Source organism: Leopardus geoffroyi, chromosome C2 (genome assembly GCF_018350155.1).
Source record: "Leopardus geoffroyi isolate Oge1 chromosome C2, O.geoffroyi_Oge1_pat1.0, whole genome shotgun sequence".
Taxonomy (NCBI): domain Eukaryota; kingdom Metazoa; phylum Chordata; class Mammalia; order Carnivora; family Felidae; genus Leopardus; species Leopardus geoffroyi.
The window spans coordinates 127914739-127933151 of NC_059333.1; the positions used below are offsets into that span (position 1 = coordinate 127914739).

The following is an 18413-nucleotide window of genomic DNA, read 5'->3' on the forward strand; positions in this document are numbered from 1 at the left end:
CAGCAGCATCAGCACCACACGGCCACTTCTTGGACTCCACCCCAGATCTACTGAGTCAGCAAACTTGTTGGTCGGGTCCAGTGATCTGTGTTTCAACATACCCTCCAGGTGATGATACTAATGCATGCTCAAGTGTGAGACCCTCTGGGAAAGTGGTAGGAGCATGGAATCGGGTTGCTGAGGCAAAATCCTGACTCCACCACTGTGTGATGTAGGGAAGGTCTTGTCTCTGTTTCTTCATCTGAAAACTGGGGGTGATGAAGTATCTGCTACTGCTTTATAAGATGCTCGTGAAGAAGAGAGTTAATAGATGCAAAGTACTTAGACTGTGCTTGGCATAGAGAACCTGCTCAGGAGCGTTAGGCCTTATCAAAGGTGGTTACGACTATCTGACTCTACATAAGAGGCTCAGAGAGGTCGGTGACTGGCCCCGTGCTACAGAGGGAAGGCCTGATGTCTCAATCACTAGAGATATACCGCATTTCAGGGTGTGGGATGGGGAAGCCTGGCATGCTGAACTGTGCTGAGCATCTGCAGGGGTGGGGGGGGCATGTCCAGAGCTTGGCCATGCCCCTCCCACTGATAACTATGCCTTCAGGTGCCCTGGCCTTGGATCTGCTTTGTGGACAGCCAGAAGGTGGGCTGGCACTGGTGGAAGCACAGTGAAGACTTCAGGTTAAGGATGCTGCCTGAGAAATTTGGCGACAAATTAAAATTCATTCCTATGGAAAATTGAGAGTAGATTAGCCGAATTGCCTAGACTTGTAAGACACTTCATGGATTCAGGTCTTTGGGGTAATTAGCAAATTGTGCATGGAATTGCTACACTATTAATAAGGGGAAGTTTTCTCTTCTACCCGCTACATGCTGGGTTGGGGCTCTTTGTAACCATATGCAAATCTTCTGAGATACTTCTGTCCATCTCCCTTTGTCCCCCAGGGGTTACGCACAAGGGTGATGCTTTCAGATCGGGCTCCCCTGCATCAGAGCTGTACCCGTAGGCCCATCAGCCTCTTTGAAGGAGCTTCAGAAGGTAAGACCTCCCCAAGTACAAAGTTACCGAGGACTAGGGGGAAAAGGCTCATCTCACTTTCAATTTACATTAAATAAGCCACATGGGAACTATGGCTCCTTTACTGGCTCACACCCTCCCCTCCAACTGCTTGTTCACAGACACACCACAAGCAAGCAGTCTAAAATAGTCTTTAGCGCCTTTTACAAAACTGGCCTGGATATGAACATCACAAATGCAATGTGCAAACTGAAATCAGGGCTAATGGTGTATTATCGGTGATTGTTTATATTTATCTGCCAGTGACTTCTTCAGAGCCTCATATTTATTCAGTTCTTCCTTTGGGTCACATCAGTGAGAATGATTCTTATATATAGTGCTTCTTGGGAGGCACAGGATCCGGGATGTATTCCTTCCCTCTCATATGAGGCGGAAGAAGGACAGTCATTAAGGATTTTCCTGTAACTTGGGGACAGACCCACTGGGGTCTGAGAACACACACGCTGACACCATTCTATGTAAACCCAGACATGCTTCTGCTCATTTTAATTAGACAGATAAAATTAGCAAGGAGATTAAGATAAAAGGAAAAATTAAAAATATTTAAATGTTAGGTGGAATTTACAAAAGTGAATTGAACAATGAGGTACAAGAAGGAATGCGGAGAAACACAGACACATTTGAAACATTCCTCGGATGCCGCACGGCTTAAGCCAGTCCACAAATAAGGTAAGAAGAATTCTCCCTTGCCATCTCTTGAATTACAGATTCTAGGGATGTGGAAGAACATTCTCCAGAAACACTTTCCTTCTCCTTCTCTTCAGATGTTACCAAGAATAATCAGTCAGTATCATTCTAGAATGGCCCACACTGCATCCAATTCAAACCACTCACCTGTTTCCTGTCTGCATTTGCAAGCTCCTGAGAGTTTTTTCCCCTTTAATTTTATTTTTCTCCCTGCTCTCTCTCCCCATTGGGCCAATAGGCCAACTGGGCCAACCAGAACACCAAACCAACAACACGCTCCAGCCCCTTTGGATTTTCCAGGGGCAAAGATCTCCCGGTTCTTCTTTCTTGTTTGCATCTGTTACGAACAAGCACAGTCATTTTTATAACACAGACATACATATGTGTGCTCCTGCACACGGAAACAGGTTTTTTTTTTTTTTTTTTCCAATTTGTGGTTTCTTTTTCCTTTTTGCAGAAAATGCAAACAAAAGAAAAACAAGGTTTTCAATTGAAGGTACATCTCTTCTTCAATATGAAGACATTAATTGAATTGGTTGGATCCCCCATGCAGTGGTCAGCAAAGTCCTTTGGCAACTGACAGAACGACATCTGGAGACTCAGGAGCTGGGGTTTGTTTGAAGAAACTTCCCTACACGAGTCATGAGCAAAGGGAAATGGATGTGGGAGAAGGGAGAGGGCTTGTGGGGAGGAGTACAAAAGGAGAAAAGAAAAGAATGTCATTGGTGAGGAAGAAAATGGAAAACTGCCTCTGTTTCTTCCCTCTACCTCCTTCCCTTTCTTCCTGTGGATCGGTGACTCCAGCCCCGAGTGGGAGCGGAGTTTACTCTTGGTTGCCCCGATGCATACTGTTTTGTCTTCACTTCTGTCGAACATCACCCTTTCATATTTTTATTATTATGTTTTGGTTTCCCACGGCATCTTATACATGCTTCTGTCACTAAGAAATGAAGATTGCCTATTAAGAACAGGTCCAGTCTCTTCTTCACTGATGTAATGCATTTCTTAGCTGAGAAGCCACTCTTTCCAGAACATTCCACAGTGGTCAACCTCTGGTTCCCTCTTGAGCATGGTCCTTTTCCTTCCTCTCCTCCCCCCAGAAAATGAGAGTTCTCATGCCATTGCCGTTGGTGACTGACTCATCTGGACCCTCATAGAATGAATGCTGTTCAGGATCTTCTTCTGATGACCTGCCAAGGTGACCCCTATTCTCAGGAGGTCTCTAGGAGGGAAAAAGTCACAAAAAAGGGCACGTTAGTGTTATGGCAGCTTTTCAAGGATCACAACTCATCACAGAAGGTAAGCTCTTGAATTAGGTGGGTAGGCAAATAAAAGTGTTTAAAATCCAACACTCAGATTACCCAAGTCTTTGGCAAATGCCTACATAGGTATTTTCTTCCTCAATCTCATTTGCTTCATGCAGTGGCCCTCATCTCCAATGGCACCCTCCCAATTTAGACAATCCTGGAAGTGTCGTGCCCTGTTCCTCACATATGGGTGTTGACTGGAGCAGCCCCTTCATTGTTTCCATGACCCTAGGCAGACTGGAACTTTCACGCATATGTGTGTGTGTGTGTGTGTGTGTGTGTGTGTGTGTTTTAACACTCCACGCACACACGATATGGGGCTTCAGTTATGCTGTGGAGCTTTCTGCCTAAATTAGTGATCACCCACTGAGATTGAAAAGATGTGGGGTTTGCTGGGTTTTCTGATGTTTTTCCCCTGAGTTTCCATTTTCTGCCTCTGTTTGAATTTTAATGTCATGAATTTTTAAGAAGGGTGATCTCAAAATAACTTTCAAATATCTGCCCAAGCAGGAATCTAAGTAATATGTTTAGGATAGGGGTTTGGATTGTACTCATCTTTAAGCTGTGAGTCTTAATTTTGGGGAGACCCATGCATCTTTCCCTAGTTAATAATAATAATAATAATGTTATAGCATTGCTCAAGTATTTCTCATGTGCCATATACTATCTCCTGTATAGCTAAGGAAGCAGTTCATGAAAACTGACAAACCACTCAAGGTCAGTAATAATAATTTAACAGCAATTGTTTCTTGCGTGCATTCTGTAGGCAGGCAATAGGCCAAGTGCTTTGTATACATTATTCCATTAACCTTTCACCACAAACCAATGAGATGGGTACTCTTATTTTTTGCTCATTTATGGACAAGTAGGGCTCAGAGAAGTTAAGTAACATGCTCAAGATCACACAGCAGGTAACTAACTGGTGGTGCAACTGGGGTTCAAATTCAAGACTACTTGGTTTTCAGCCACCCTGTAGGGCTGCTCTCAGAACTGTTCTAAGGTCCTGACTATATTCCCCCAAAGGCCCCTGCCCCTGGCATAGCAGATCACTTTGTGCACCAGACCCACAAGGCTGCACCAGGCTCCTGTGCTCTCCTCAACACCCCCTTACAGCTGGCGGTCAACCCCTTCAGAGCTGCACTGGCTCAGATTGTCAAATTGTCCATGTCTTTTCAGCAAACACTTCTGAGAGGCACGCTTGAATTCTGAATTCACAAATTGTCCTGCAATCTATTTTATTTAGTAGCTCGTGTTCTTTTTCCATCTTTTATCTCTCAAGAAACAAACTAAATTGCTCCAATAGCGTGTGGGCATTTTTTACTTTGAACTAAATCCCTTAATTTTTCCTTTTCCAGACTGAGGAAATTGCTCCATTGGATTCCTCCAGTTGTGGGGGGTTAGGGGGTGATAGCTCCATACTCAGCCACATCACAGTGAGGAAGCAGGCGCAGCCCCACCAGCATGAGCACCCATTGCCGCCCCTGAACCCGGGCTCTCCGGTCATCTAGGGCATCCATGCCAGCTCTGCAAGATGGGGAAGCTGCTTTTCCACTGGTAAGTGCTGCTTTTGTTGGTGATGGTGGTGCCTGACAATAATTCATAGTGGCAGGGACTGCCTTTATATGGCATCAACGGAAAATGAACTCACATTTAAAAAATGAATTCTGTTGTTTAGTGGATGCTAGGCTAGATGCACATTCAAGCCATCTCCCTAGGGAAAGCGGAGCTTCCATCATTTCTGGCAAGAATCAACCTCAAAGAGGTAGAGTGGAGGCGCCTAGGTGGCTTAGTTGGTTGAGCAGTTGAGCGTCCACTCTTGGTTTCAGCTCAGGTCATGATCTCACGGTTTTCATGAGTTTGAGCCTGTGTCAGGCTCTGCACTGACAGCACGGAGCCTGCTTGGGATTCTCTCTCTCTCTCTGCCCCTCCCCAGCTCATTTGTGCACTCTCTCTCAAAATGAATACAGTAAAAAAAAAAAAAAAAAAAAAAAAAAAAAAAAAAAAGAGGTAGAGTGGGACTCCAGGAAGACTGACTGCAAAGCAGGAGTCTGGGACAGAAGCTGTTCCTCTGAGGTTCAACTGCTGGGGCTGGATGGGACCCTGCCTCTCCCTTGGGACTCAGCAACTGGCCCACCTCGAGAGGGAATCCTGGCACCTAGCACTGTGCCTGACATGTATCAGGCGATCAGTAAGTGTCAATTGCCTGGAGGACCGACCAGTCCTCTACCTTGGGAAATGTGTATCACAAGCCACCAACCCCCATGTTGTCTATAAACGTTGTGGCCCAGGCAGCTGGTGAAGTCTCCTCTGGGGGGATGTGTCTATTCAAAATTTGACCCTTGCCAACTTGTTCCCAGCCTTGGCTGCATGTTAGAATCATCTGGGGAGTTTTAAACACCCTGATGCCCAGGTCTCAGTTCGTACTACTTAAACCAGAAGATCTAGGCATGGAAATCAGTCATCAATATGTTTAAGAAAAAAATTTTTAATGTTTATTTTTGAGAGAGAGACACACACAGAATCTGAAGCAGGTTCCAGGCTCCCAGCTGTCAGCACAGAGCCTGATGCGGGGCTCAAACCCACAAACTGTGGGATCATGACCTCAGCCAAAGTTGGACACTTAACTGACTGAGCCACCCAGGTGCCCCAGGCAACATTTTTTTAAAGATTCCCAGGTGAGTCCAGTGTGCCATGTATGGGCATCGCTGTATCCCTGGGGTGGACTGGTAGAAGGAGACGGAATTAGCCATCAGGAAAGAAGCCCTCAGGCCCTGCTTTGCCACTCGTGAGCACTGAGTGTTCAGGCACTAATTCACCTACTTTCTGAATCTGCTGAATGGAATGAGTACAAGTAGATGAGTATCTCCCAAACTACAGTTCCACGAAACCCTGCCCCTCAAAAATATGGTTCCACAGTATTTAATAATTTTAAATGGGTTTCTTTATTTCAGGATTTCTCATGGCCTTTAGAATGCTAATATGTGTAGTGAATCTCCAAAAGGGTGATAAAGTACGCAGTATATCCCAAATTTATTTGACCATGGGACCTTTTTTCCAAGGAGAACCTATTAACATTTCCCAGAACTGGTGCTGCTCAGAACATTCTTGGGGAAATGACGGACTAATGGATCTTTAAGACCCTTTCTGGCTCTCATCTTATTTGAATAATTTTAGTTTTCGCATTCCTCCATACTCCTGTGGGAATTGCAGACTGGTAAATAATTTGTGGGAGATGGAAATGTATGCTTATTCACACACGCTATCTAAGTACGAATATGAGCTCCCCACACGTCTGAGATTGTTGCTGAATCAGTGTAGTGCCTCTTCCTGCTATGTTGTTGAAAGTGCTGGCTGGCTGTGTTCTTTCCATCTGGATGCTCTTTTTGATGGGTTAAGTTTGAAAACAAACAGAGGAGAGAGTCTTGATGATTAGGCAAATGACATATGGCTATGACTTTGAAGAACTCTCATTTGGGGCCAGACTGGACCTCAGCCTCCCCACCCCACCCCTCCATCTTTCCAGGGCGCTTCGCCACCAGATCTGATTCTATACAGAAGTGGAGCTCTGGGGGTGAGGCAGAAATCAAGACTTGTACCATGAGCAATAGCAGGGAAGGAGCCTTGATCCCCACCCATGGGGTACAGAGAGGAGATTCTCATCACTTACTCTGATGTCATCTGGGTGACCAGCTGGAGGGAGGTGAAGCCGGCGGTGAGGAAGCTGTCCCTGTACTGGACCATTTTGATGGCACTGAGCCAGTCATCCACGGTGGTAAAGGCCGTGAAGTCTGGAATGGAGCGGTCTAGCAGGGGCTGGGAAGGCCTGAGAGAAAGAGAGAGAGAGAGAGAGAAGCAGGTAACCCCACAGCTGCAAAGGTGCATGGATAGAGCCACACTCTGGGCAGATAGCAGACTTCATGTAGGATGAGAATTCTTTCCTGACAGGATGAAGATTACAGTGGAGCCCTGTGCTGACCCTTCTTGCCTTACAGAATCCTGAGTGGGCATGACTTCTGGAGGCGAGATGGCTGGTACCCCTGCCTACGGGCCCTGTCTCGCATCAGTCAGCTCAGACAGCTAGACTGACACAGCATGAAGTCTGGAGGGAAGAGAAAGCCCATAACTCCTTTGTAAACTGGAACCTAGGAGTTTTACCATCCAAAGTTTCACCATTAAAAATATATAAAGTTCACTACAACCTTCCCAAATCTATTGGTATCATTTTTTTTTTTCCTGGTTCTATCCTCAGCTAATTGGAACAGAGCAGCTCTCCGCTGATCTTCTCTGGGACATTCTCAAAGCAGACACTTCACTATCCAATCCACAAAGCAGGGTGCCACCTTAATATATCCCTCAACTCCCAACACCCATGCCCAGTCCTTCACCAAGAATTAAAGATTTGACCTCCAAAATATCTCATACTCATCCACCTCTTTCTGCATCATTACCCTGACTTAAGACCCTATCTTCTCTGCCATTATTCCTGCAATATTCTCCTGTCGGTCTTCATGCATGTTCCTTCCCCTCAACATAAGGTCCACACTGTGGCCTGGTGCTCTTTGAAAACTGCAGGTGCGATCATGTCCATAACCTTCACCCTGACCCTGATTTGTGTCAAATCCTTCAATGGGTGCTCACTACTCTGAAAATCAAGCCCAGAATTCTTAGCAGGGCCCACATGTTCTGAGCGTCTGGCCCTTGCTCACCTTGCCAGCCTCAGCCCTGACCCAGTCCCCTCACAGACTAGACTCAGAACACACTGGCCCTGTCCTTCCTACCCTCGAGCCTCTGTTCATGCTGTTCCTTGGTCTGGAACACTTGTCCCTTGATTCCCATCTTCCTTTCATTCAATTCATGCATTTCCTCCCTTCAGTGCTCAACTGGAATAACACTTATCAGAGATGCCTCCCTGACACCAGGTATCGCATGTATCCATGCTCTCCAACACCACGCACCTCCCTGCCACAGTGGCTATCAAGGTCTCAATTTTGCATTTCTTTGGGTGATCATCTGGTCTTGCCCCTAAATGATTCAAAGTTCCATGAGGACACGAATCATGTCTATCTTATTCATTCTATACTGCCAGCAAGGGGCACAGTGCTTAGCACATACATGCCCAATAAACTTTGGTTGAAATATTAATAAATCAGTTAACACTGCAATGTAGAGGAATAACATACAGCTGACAACTACTGACAGGAGATGAAAATTGGTCTGTGCATTTGCTCATAACAAATCCGATGGCTTTTTATTTCTGTGTCCCATAGCAATCAGGGCCTTTAGCGGCTAATAGGTTGGCCAAGGTTCCAAGTCTGCAGCTCTACCTTGTGTGGTTAACAAAAAGTGTGCCTTCTGGAAACAGGATCTCCCAGAAGTGGGGCCTCATACCACTCCTATCAGACACATTCAATTATTACAGAGCCCAGTGCCCAGCCCATCTGAAGCCAGCAGACAGTGGAGACCCAGACAGGTATCTTGATATCTGTCTATAGCCCATGCTGTAGGCAGGGAATATTTTAGAAAGATGGAAAGGAAAAAGGAAACAGGAAGTCTTGGAATCTTTTCCATTAGTGGATAAGGTTAGCCACCTCACCCTTGCTCTCAATAGATCAAAAGGCTAGCAGCCTTGCTATTGGGCCTGCCCCTAGTTATGAGACCACCCACACCTACGAACCACCCTATTCCACGAGACTCACACGGCGGTGATGGTTGCCACAGTCTTGAGACTTGCCGGGTTCCGGATCATCTTGTCCAGGGTGTTGACAATCTCCGCAAAGCGGGGCCGGCTGTTACGGTCCTTCTGCCAACAGTCCAGCATGAGCTGGTGTAGAGCAGCTGGACAGTCCATGGGTGGGGGCAGCCGGTAGTCCTGCTCAATGGCATTGATGACCTGTAGTGACACACATGGGAACGGGTATGATTGGGTGATGAGACACCCGCCATTCACAAAGTAGCTCCCAAGGATGGAGCCTCCCTCATTCTGTGCTCATATACCTCTCTCCATAATGGATTTGACGTGTACTTGGCTTTCCCCCCTAGACTGTCCCTAGTACCCGCAGTGAGGCCTGGCACACACTAGATCTCTGTAAATCCTTACTGAAGAATGAGCTGGTGAAGAGCTTGAGCTTCTCCTCTCTTTAAGAGGACATCAGGCCCAATTTTGCAGCTGGCAGTGATGATGAGATGGCACACAGGAAACCTAGTGGACATTTGTTCTTTATAAAGGACCCCCATCAGGAAGCCTGGGTGGCTCAGCCGGTTGAGATTCCGACTTCAGCTCAGGTCATGATCTCGCAGTTTGTGAGTTCAAGCCCCTGTTGGGCTCTGTGCTGATGGCTGGGAGCCTGGAGCCTGCTAGGGATTCTGTGTCTCCCTTTCTCTCTGCCCCTCCCCCGCTCGTGCTCGGTCCCTCAAAAATAAATAAACGTTAAAAAAAATTAAAAAAAAATAAAGGACCCCCACCAAAGCCTGTGGTGGCCTCATCCTTACACTGCTAAGAGAAGAGAAAGGAGGGAAGGAATCAGCCTTTAACAGTGAGCCTACTCCATGCTAGGGCCACTCTCGATGCTTCCTGTGCATTGTTTGCCTTGACCTTCATGATGCAGCAACATGAACTGGCTTGAAGAGAATTTGACTACACAAATCAGTTAAGTGCAATGACAACGGTCAAAATAACAAGGTGAACTAAAGTGAATATAGCCAATGAGGTTTTGGTAATTTTTGCAGGCTCCAGGGGATAATTTTGTCAAGATCTTAGAATCTTTACATAGTTTGGTCTGCTTTTCATATGGTTGCAAGAGCTTATTTCACACTTTATATCTTAATTTCCAATTCATTTAAATAGATTATGACTGCTCTGTGCTTTTTGTAATAGCAAAAATAACTGTCAATGACCCAGTGCTAAACATGGGAATTTATTACGGTGCCCTCCTACCGTGATGGAAGGCCTGGTGTACAATGAGCACCTTTAAGTGATGTAAAAATGTATCTGTTGAAATGGAAATATACTCACACTGTAATCTTAGGGAAAAGAGCAGGCTGCATAACTGCAGGTATAGTATAATCTTGCTTTTGTAAAAACAAAAATCAAAACAAAACAAAAAAACAGTAATTATACACATGCATAAAAAAGACCTCGGAAAAATAGATGGCATGGCATTAAATGGCGGTTGCCTCTGGGCAGGTAGACACATGAGTGCTTTTCATGCTCGTTTGTGTTCTTACTTTCTATAATAATTATACATTGATTTTATATTAAAATAAACAGTTCAAGCACCTTCAACAACAAAGGAAATAATTTGGAGTTCAGAGATTTTCAGGTGTTTTTACCTCTACTTTTAAAAATGTCAGATTCATTTCAACAGATTCTTCTTCTTCTTTTTTTTTTTTTTAAACTTTGTAGATCGATCAGAAAGTATTTTCAATCAGTTTGTATTTTTACAAATTCTATGCCCAGGATATAGGACATGGAGTGGGGCATGAGATAGGACCTGAAGTCATTAGAGATAATCAAGGTGTATTATTCCTTCTATTCTAGGTGGTGGAAAAACAAACAAGGATACAAACCACACTGGTATCAGTTCTATACACAAACTGGTGACTGGGAACGTGCACTTTTGAATAGTATGTTGCTTCACCGATAAATTTTTACCCCCGCCAAACTCCTATCAATCAAATTGCCTGTTTTCCTCTAAGGAGGGCATTACAGTCCATTTTCCCCATGAGGAAATAGAGGCACACACAGTGGAGTAACTTGCCTGATGACCCACAGCTAGGAAATGGCAGGACTGAGAATAAATCATAGAGGTGTCTGATTTTTAAGTTTGGAACACCTTGAAGCCCACTTTCCCGAGGCCTCTGTGGGGCTGCCATTGTAATCTCGACCTGAAGAGTAGTCCTTGGAGCTGTTTGATGTCTTCATGGCAGGAAACAGGGGTATGGAGCTAAACCAAGTAATCCATGAGGAGGAGTGGCCAGGCATCATTCGCATCAGCCTGGCTCATAAACTGGCACCCTTTCCAGCTCCTTCTAGGCAGCCAGACCCAGGGGCCCTGTCATAGAGCCCCCACTCACTGTGGAGATAAGTGGGATTATCCACTGAATGGCCCCCGAGCTCATTTTGGGTTCCTTAAGGACAAGCTAGGCAAGGCCAGCAGGAAGGGCTAGTGTCCATATTCAACTTCTCATGGGGATCGGGGACCCCAAAGTCTTCCAGTGCAGGGTAGCTCATGTTGCCCTAAACTGTTAGCATCTCTGCTCAAATTATGTGGTGCCAGAGCCCCAAGTACTTAATTCTTCCCACTGACAAGTTTTCCTCTCGTCTTCCTGTAACAGGAAGGAGTACTGGAGTCAGGGGGCACATCTCCATGGTGTGACCAGCTGGCCCAACCACTCCTGGCAGAGCACCAAGAGACTGGGGGACCCATACGTGGACCGAGTCTTCCGTCTGTGAGGTCGGGGCTAAATGAAACTTAGCTACGCTTCCCGTCTCCTCCGCATGCCACCTCACTGGAAATTTTGAAGACTATCCTGCCATTTGTTTTGTATTTCCTGTGCCTGTCTGGTAAGGTTTCTTTTTAAGAGGATATCAGAACCACTGATCCCTCCTCCCTGTGGGTCGGCCAGGAGTGCAGACCCCCACATGGTGCTGGTGATGGTGTGGCATTGTAGCTAGGGGCGAAGACACGGGAGGCCTGGGTTCAAATCCTAGTTTCACTTCTTATTAGCTCCAGAATCTTGGGAGAGTCACTTGACTTCTGGAAATTGCACAGATAGGGTTATTAAAAAGATTACACGGCACAGTGAGATGATGTTGAGCACCATACACATGAAGGAATGATAGAGGCAATATCTTTGTCAGATGGAGGCTGTCATTCCTGCCACATCTACTACGGTACTTGTCCCTGCAAAGGAGGTTACTGTTCTGCTGCTGGTCACTGCAGATCTAGGGCCACAGTGTTTTGAGAAGCACGAAGCACATAGTGGGGGGTTGATTAATGGCCAGATTCCTATTTCTCACCTTTCAGGATATAGGATAGCCATGCTCATGTTTACAAAATGGGACTTCGTGCCATTTGCTATCTCTTCTACATAATTTTGCTGTCATCACTCAAGCTGATATTCTGGGAGCATTGATGCCTCTTGCACATTGGAAAAAAAAAAAAAAAACCTTTACCTTCCACCCCAAAGAAAAAATTACCTAAGTCATTAGTTGATGTGTGGGTAGCATCTATCTACCCAAGCCTTTCGTTGAAGTGCTCTGCCTTTGGAAGGGTTTACTCTCTTTAAGAATCTGGGTGTTTTCCAAATTTCCTGAGTATAGAACTTGTAATCAAATTAAAACATCATTATTTCAAAAAAAATAACTGTGGTCCTCTAATGGGGTTTTGGGATCATTCTCTGTCACACCTGCCTTGCTAGCAGGTGTGGGAAACTGGGAGGAGACATGGAGAAGCCCCTTCCATCCGACCACCTAATGGCTGTAAACACCAGTGACCACGTTTGAATTGTGTGGAAAGATTTGGCCCAAGGTGGGGGGTGTAAGGTATTCTTCTGAGCAGACTTGAAAACTGGGGTCAGACCTGGGCCCCCTTCCTTGGTCTGTAACAGGATGAGATAAACGGATGTTGAAAGCACTGGCGATTAGAATGAGATCAGATGGCATTTCCAGAGAGAAGTAAGAGTGAGGGTGTGGTGGTGAAGAGAACCAGCCCGAGAGAGGCCACTGTCACCCAAGCAGAACAGGCTGCCACCTCACTTGGAGTGGTCTGCAGCAACTCTTCGGGCCTCTGAGGGCCAGCGTAAGCAGATGCTCTGGGCCCTCAAGAGCTGGGGCAGGGAGGGGAGAGGGGCTGCCTTTGTTTCCCCTGTACCTGGAGAAGGCACATGCTGGGGGCTGGGGTTGGATGGGTTGGGTGGGGACGGGGCAGGGGGTCTGACTCATGTGCCTCGGGGAAGTGATTAGAGCTTCCTGGGGGATGAGAGAGGCGCCTCGCTCAGACCGCTCAGACCGCATTTCCTATTAGTGAGCTGGGCGGTACCTGCTCCACCTTCCTCAGGGGAGAGTGAAGTGGAGAAGCTCGGAGCAGTGGAGGAACCAGGGCAGAGGGGGTTAAGTTGAGCTCTGATGTTTCAGTAAAACCACAGCTCCTCTCCACAGACACTGCCACTCTCATTATCTCTGTCAATCAGATCCAAGCAGCAGAACTTCCAAGTTCTCTCTCTGGCTGACAAACTCTCTGTACATGTTCAAAGACCTTCCTGGGCTCCGGAAGCCCAATTACCAGCACTCCGACTTGCCTCTGCAATTCCCTTTCTTAAGGCCTTTCAACTGTCATCTGTAGAACCCTTTACTGACACCACCTCTGCGGTTTCTGATGAGTGTGGCTCTAGCCCGGCCACTTGCGGCCCCTCCTGGCTCCCTCTCAGGCCGGGCCGGTTCCGAGTGGGCCAAAGGCACCCCCCACCCCGCTTTCCACCCAGAGCACAAATGCACTTGGGACAATGCTTAGGGGCCTCGTGTTGGAGAAATACAACAAAATTGGAATAAACTGCTAATTTGCAGATGTTCCTCTTTCCTTTGAGACCCAGCTCAAGCATCAAATATCTGGGAAGCCTTTTTTACCTCCCCGCCTCGCCTAAATGTTCCCACAGCCCCATGTAGTAGGTGCCGCTGGACTGGGAATAGCCGAGAACGGAACCGGCAAGCACAATGCTTAGCAGCAATGAGTGTTTGCTGAATGAATGATCTGGGAATTCTGGAAGTCTAATATCAGAAATTCCATTTGTTTTCAGCAGAGGTGAATTCATTTGCTGAGAAGATCTTGAATGTCAAATCTTGCCTGTCAGTTTCATAATCCATTCTATGTGTGCTGAATTGTTCTTAATAGGATTAGAGTCTCAGAAAAGGGCCTCCCTGTTTCCTGGATCACATTTATGACTGCTCCAGCTGACGGTATGGATGCAGCCGGGTGCGGCTGATGTCATGAACGCAGCCTCGGCATCAATTCTGACACTTACTGCTCTGACATGCTACGGGGCAGAGGCGAGGCGGGGATAATCATAGATGAGAGGGGGCCTACACGCCACACGTGGCCCTGGGACCTGGTTAACAATGCAGCCGTTTCACCTGCCCTGGGCTGACGCCACTGCGCCCATGGGATCAGGGCACACATTCACAGCAGGAGCCCAGCTCCCAGATCACCACCTTTCTCAGTCGTCTGAGCACCTGCCATGGCTCTAAACCTCGGGCTGGAGAGAGGGCTCACTGAGGCCAGATTTCTCCAGTTAACAGGGCCCCAGAGCCACCAAGCATGGAGGTGCTTATGGTGCAGCTGATTGCCCAGTGGAGCAGATCTGGACTGGGGAGAGCCCTGCCTCATCCTGCTGCTAGGTTGGGAAAGATAATAACTGCCCCCCAGGGAGATGGGAAGAGTAAGAACAGAGGAATGCAGGTTTTGCAACCCTCTCAGCTCCAGGGGGAGGGTATGTATTGAAAATACAAAAGCGGAATGGTTGGGGGGGGGGACAGCCCAGGATCAAAGGCAGTGTGGAAATTCAGATAGGACTTTCAATTGGGGCCTTAACAAAGCAAATCATCCTCAAAAGGCTTCCTCACCGCTTAATAGTTATGAAGCAAAGGGTCTCATCTGGAACACCTCTGCTTAAAGCATCTTAGACGCTTAAAGCCTGGAGGGGTGCTCATCACCTCCCCGGAGACAGGGTCCCACTCCTGCTGGCCATCTGAATCTGACCAACTTTGGGAAGCTTGCTCAGCTCCTCCTTCAGTGACAGGTGACAGGCCCCCAGAAGAGTAGACTCTCAGGAAAGAAGGGCCCTTTCCAGTTCCTCTCTTTAAAGTTGAGAGGTGTGAGCTACATAGAAACTACCACTCGGGGCACCTGGGTGGCTCAGTCGGCTAAGTGTCCGACTTCAGCTCAGGTCACGATCTCGCAGTTCGTGGGTTCAAGCCCCGCATCGGGCTCTGTACTGACAGCTCAGAGCCTGGAGCCTGTTTCAGATTCTGTGTCTCCCTCTCTCTGACCCTCCCCTGTTCATGCTCTGTCTCTCTCTGTCTCAAAAATTAATAAACGTTAAAAAAATTAAAAAAAAAAAAAGAAACTGCCACTGGTTCAACACAGCACATCTGTCAGAGGCCCCGCCCACAGACTAGCACTGCTCCGCCTCTGTCGGAAGGACAACACAGGGGCTACACGCTTTGAAGCAGGGCAGAATCTCCTACTTCATTTGGGCCTGCTGTGTTTCGTGGCCCACAGCCATTAGGAACCATCCGTGGAGCTCCCGGGTTGGCCCAGATACCTTTACAGGCTCTGGGGGTATCGGGATTGTCATATCTCCATGCTGGACTTTTTGATTAGTTCAAACACTGGTGCCAAGGGGGTGCCTGTATCTCCTGCCTGGACATCTCAAGTTCAGGTTGTGAGGCCCTGAGCTGAAACCAGAGAGGAGGGGCTGGCATGCCACTGGCTGTGGGAACCCTTCAATGGGGGTTTGTGGCGACCGGGTACCGCTGACACTCACATCTTGGTTGGACATATCCCAGTAGGGTCTCTCTCCAAATGACATGACTTCCCACATGACGATCCCGTAGCTCCAGACATCGCTGGCAGAAGTGAACTTGCGGTAGGCAATGGCCTCTGGAGCTGTCCATCTCACGGGGATCTTCCCTCCCTGGAAGAAGGAGAAGCCAGTCAGCCCAACTGTCAGGTTTCTAGTCGAAAGCAGGAGAAAATGAACTCAGCATGCACGTGCTTTCCACTCTCCTGCCCTCATGTCCGGTGAGTTAGGACATCCAGGATAGCCCGAGCCCCATGGGCAGGCCTCCATCACGCACCTGCAGACAGGGGCTCAAGGAGGATTTGTGTGACCTGTGCTGGTCTCACGCCATAAGTGGACACACCACCATGAGGCCATGGCTGTACCGAAGCTTCGTTAGTCCCCAACTCCCTGCACACTGATCTTAATGTCACTGTTGGGAGGTGGGTGGTAGAGGGGGTGTAAATGCTATACATGCACCCCAACACCCAATTCCCTACCACAGGAGATTGTCTAAAGGAGCCAGGAGATGTCAGGTGCAGCTGTCTTTGTTCCACAGCATTTGTAGCCTTCATAACATTGGGTCGGCAGAAGCAAAACAAACACAAAAGTGGGGGCCTCCTACTACAAGATCACTTTCCTTGTGTTTCACCTCTTGCAGGGGGCTGAGGTGGGGGGGGAACAGTTTCCTCACCCTGCAGCTTGCAGACAGCCCTGGGGCTGCACTGGGTTTAATGGGCCGGCGCTGAGGTCTCTGCAGGTGCCAGCTATTCCCCCCCTGCCTTTCAGTGGAGGTTGACATTCCGAGGCTGGAGGTAGACACTTCTCACTTTTAGGTCTGCTTCTCCTCCTTGCCCTCCAACCCTGCACTGGATGCTTCCAACCTGCTCTCTGCTTGGCCCTCAGCTTGTCTGCCAGACGTTGGCCTGTTTTAAGGGATGACTATCCATCCATTCATTCATTTGCCCTGTCAACATTAGGCAGTGAGCACTGCTTTGTGCCAGGCACTTTTTGAGGAGCTGGTGTCCCAGAGATGAGCCAGCCATGGTTGCCGCCCTCAAGCTGCACAGGGAGTGGGGAAGCAGATAAGACAACAGACACTTAAAATGGGGATACGGCCTCCCTAACCGTAGGGGATACAGATTCCCTGACACAGGTAGTGGGCAGGGAAGGAGCCCAGCAGCAGCCAGAAGGCCAGTGTCCTGTGGGGTTAAGGGCACCTAGAGCCTTTGTTTGGGTTTGGATACAAGTACTGCCCCTTCCAACCTGTGTGACCTGGGGCCAGTTACATAACCTCTCTGTACCACTCTTTCTCCTTGGCGCAGTGCAGGAAATGATCACACCTATACAGTCAGAACATGGGTTACTGCCCACACAGTGCTTGGGACAGGGCCTGGCATGCCACACATTTGGGATCTGTGACTTCACCATCTGCTCAGTCCCAGAGGATGAGTAGAAGTTGATCAGGCAAAGAGACGGGAGGAGGAAAGTCCAGGCAGAGAGGAGCGTGCACGGGTGCCGGGGGGGGTAAGAGCGAGGATACAAGGGGGACCCCAGCATGGCTGCAGCTTGGCAGTCCCAAGGGTGAGTGCGGGAAAGGGGCGGAGGGCAGGGCACCAATGCCACTCCATGCCCCAGGGTGAAGTGGGGGACACACGTCAACGCAGCCCTCCACAGCTCGTCAACCTCTAGAACAAATACGATCCTCATTTTCATTTCTTCCTGCCAACTAGCCGGCTTTCCCTCCCTGGCCTTTCTCTCTGTCTGGGCTCTGCCGGCACAATACAGGAGGCTCCCTCCCTCCCCTCTGCATCTGCCTCAAGCCTCTGCTGAAGGAGGCTATTTTTACACTGACCGCTCTCACGATCTGTTCCAATCACCAGAGACGCATGTTGGACTTTGGCAAAAATACCTTTAAAATGTGTAAGTGGTTAATCTGAGTGCGAGTGACAGAAAAAGGAGCAAGCAGCAAAGCGTATTTATATCTGGTTTCCTGACCAGGGCCTGAGAGGAATAACGGCTGCCCGGCCAGGACCTCCCCAGATGCACATCCAGCTTCCTGCAAAGAAGACAGTCCTGATTTCCCCCGAGGACCACAGGCTTTTGTGGTGGGAGATGTCCTCAGCTCAAATGCCAGCAACATGACAAATGCCTGGAGGGCAGGCCTGGGCCTCTGCAGCAACAGGGTGCTTTGTTCTCACCATCCCCCAGAACATGCATGAGCTCACTGGTTTTATCTGTAAGGCACCCATGGCCGGGAAGACAGGTGGAACATTCAGCCAGTGAACCGGGAGTTAGCAAACACCTGGAGGCCAGTGTCCACCATTGGGGTGGATGCTACGCCTGGAGAAGGCCTGGCAGCCCCGCGGAGGGGTTTCTGCTCCCTCAGAAGCAGAAACTGGGTGAAGTGAGGCAGGAGAGAGCAGGAGTTTAATTCAGGTGAGTGTGTGTGTGTGTGTGTGTGTGTGTGCGCGCGCCCGCGCGCGCACATAAGAGAGAGAGAGAATGGGGCTCCGTAAGAACTTATCAATATGTGTGAGAGGAGAGTGGGAGACAGAAAGCTTGGCTGTGTAGGTCTGTGAGTAAGAGAATTAGGGCTTATCTTCTGTGTGTATGTTTGTGTCAGGGAGAGGGGGAGGGGACTCGAAAGTGAGGTTCTTCTGAATTTCAAAGAGGCGGATTGGGAGTCTGAAGGTGTCCTCTCTGCCAAGTCTGGAGCAGACCCCAGGGGCTGCCGGTGACAGCTGTTGAGTTGCTCCCTCCTGCATGTAAAGTGGTGGAGCCCGGCCTGC

General features: G+C 48.3%; 1 protein-coding gene across 2 annotated transcripts in view; it reads right to left on the reverse strand.

Moving 5' to 3' along the window:
- Positions 1 to 1543: 1543 nt before the first annotated feature.
- The window catches only part of EPHB1 (EPH receptor B1), a 432420-nt gene continuing 415550 nt past the window's right edge, over positions 1544 to 18413 (reverse strand). For both annotated transcript variants that reach the window (XM_045503564.1, XM_045503565.1), the window contains exons 13-16: positions 15607 to 15756; positions 8763 to 8956; positions 6734 to 6889; positions 1544 to 2981 (exon numbers count right to left, since the gene is read on the reverse strand). In XM_045503564.1, coding sequence (XP_045359520.1) covers positions 2873 to 2981; positions 6734 to 6889; positions 8763 to 8956; positions 15607 to 15756 — 609 coding nt within the window. In that variant the 3' untranslated portion in view covers positions 1544 to 2872. The remainder of the gene's footprint in view (positions 2982 to 6733; positions 6890 to 8762; positions 8957 to 15606; positions 15757 to 18413) is intronic.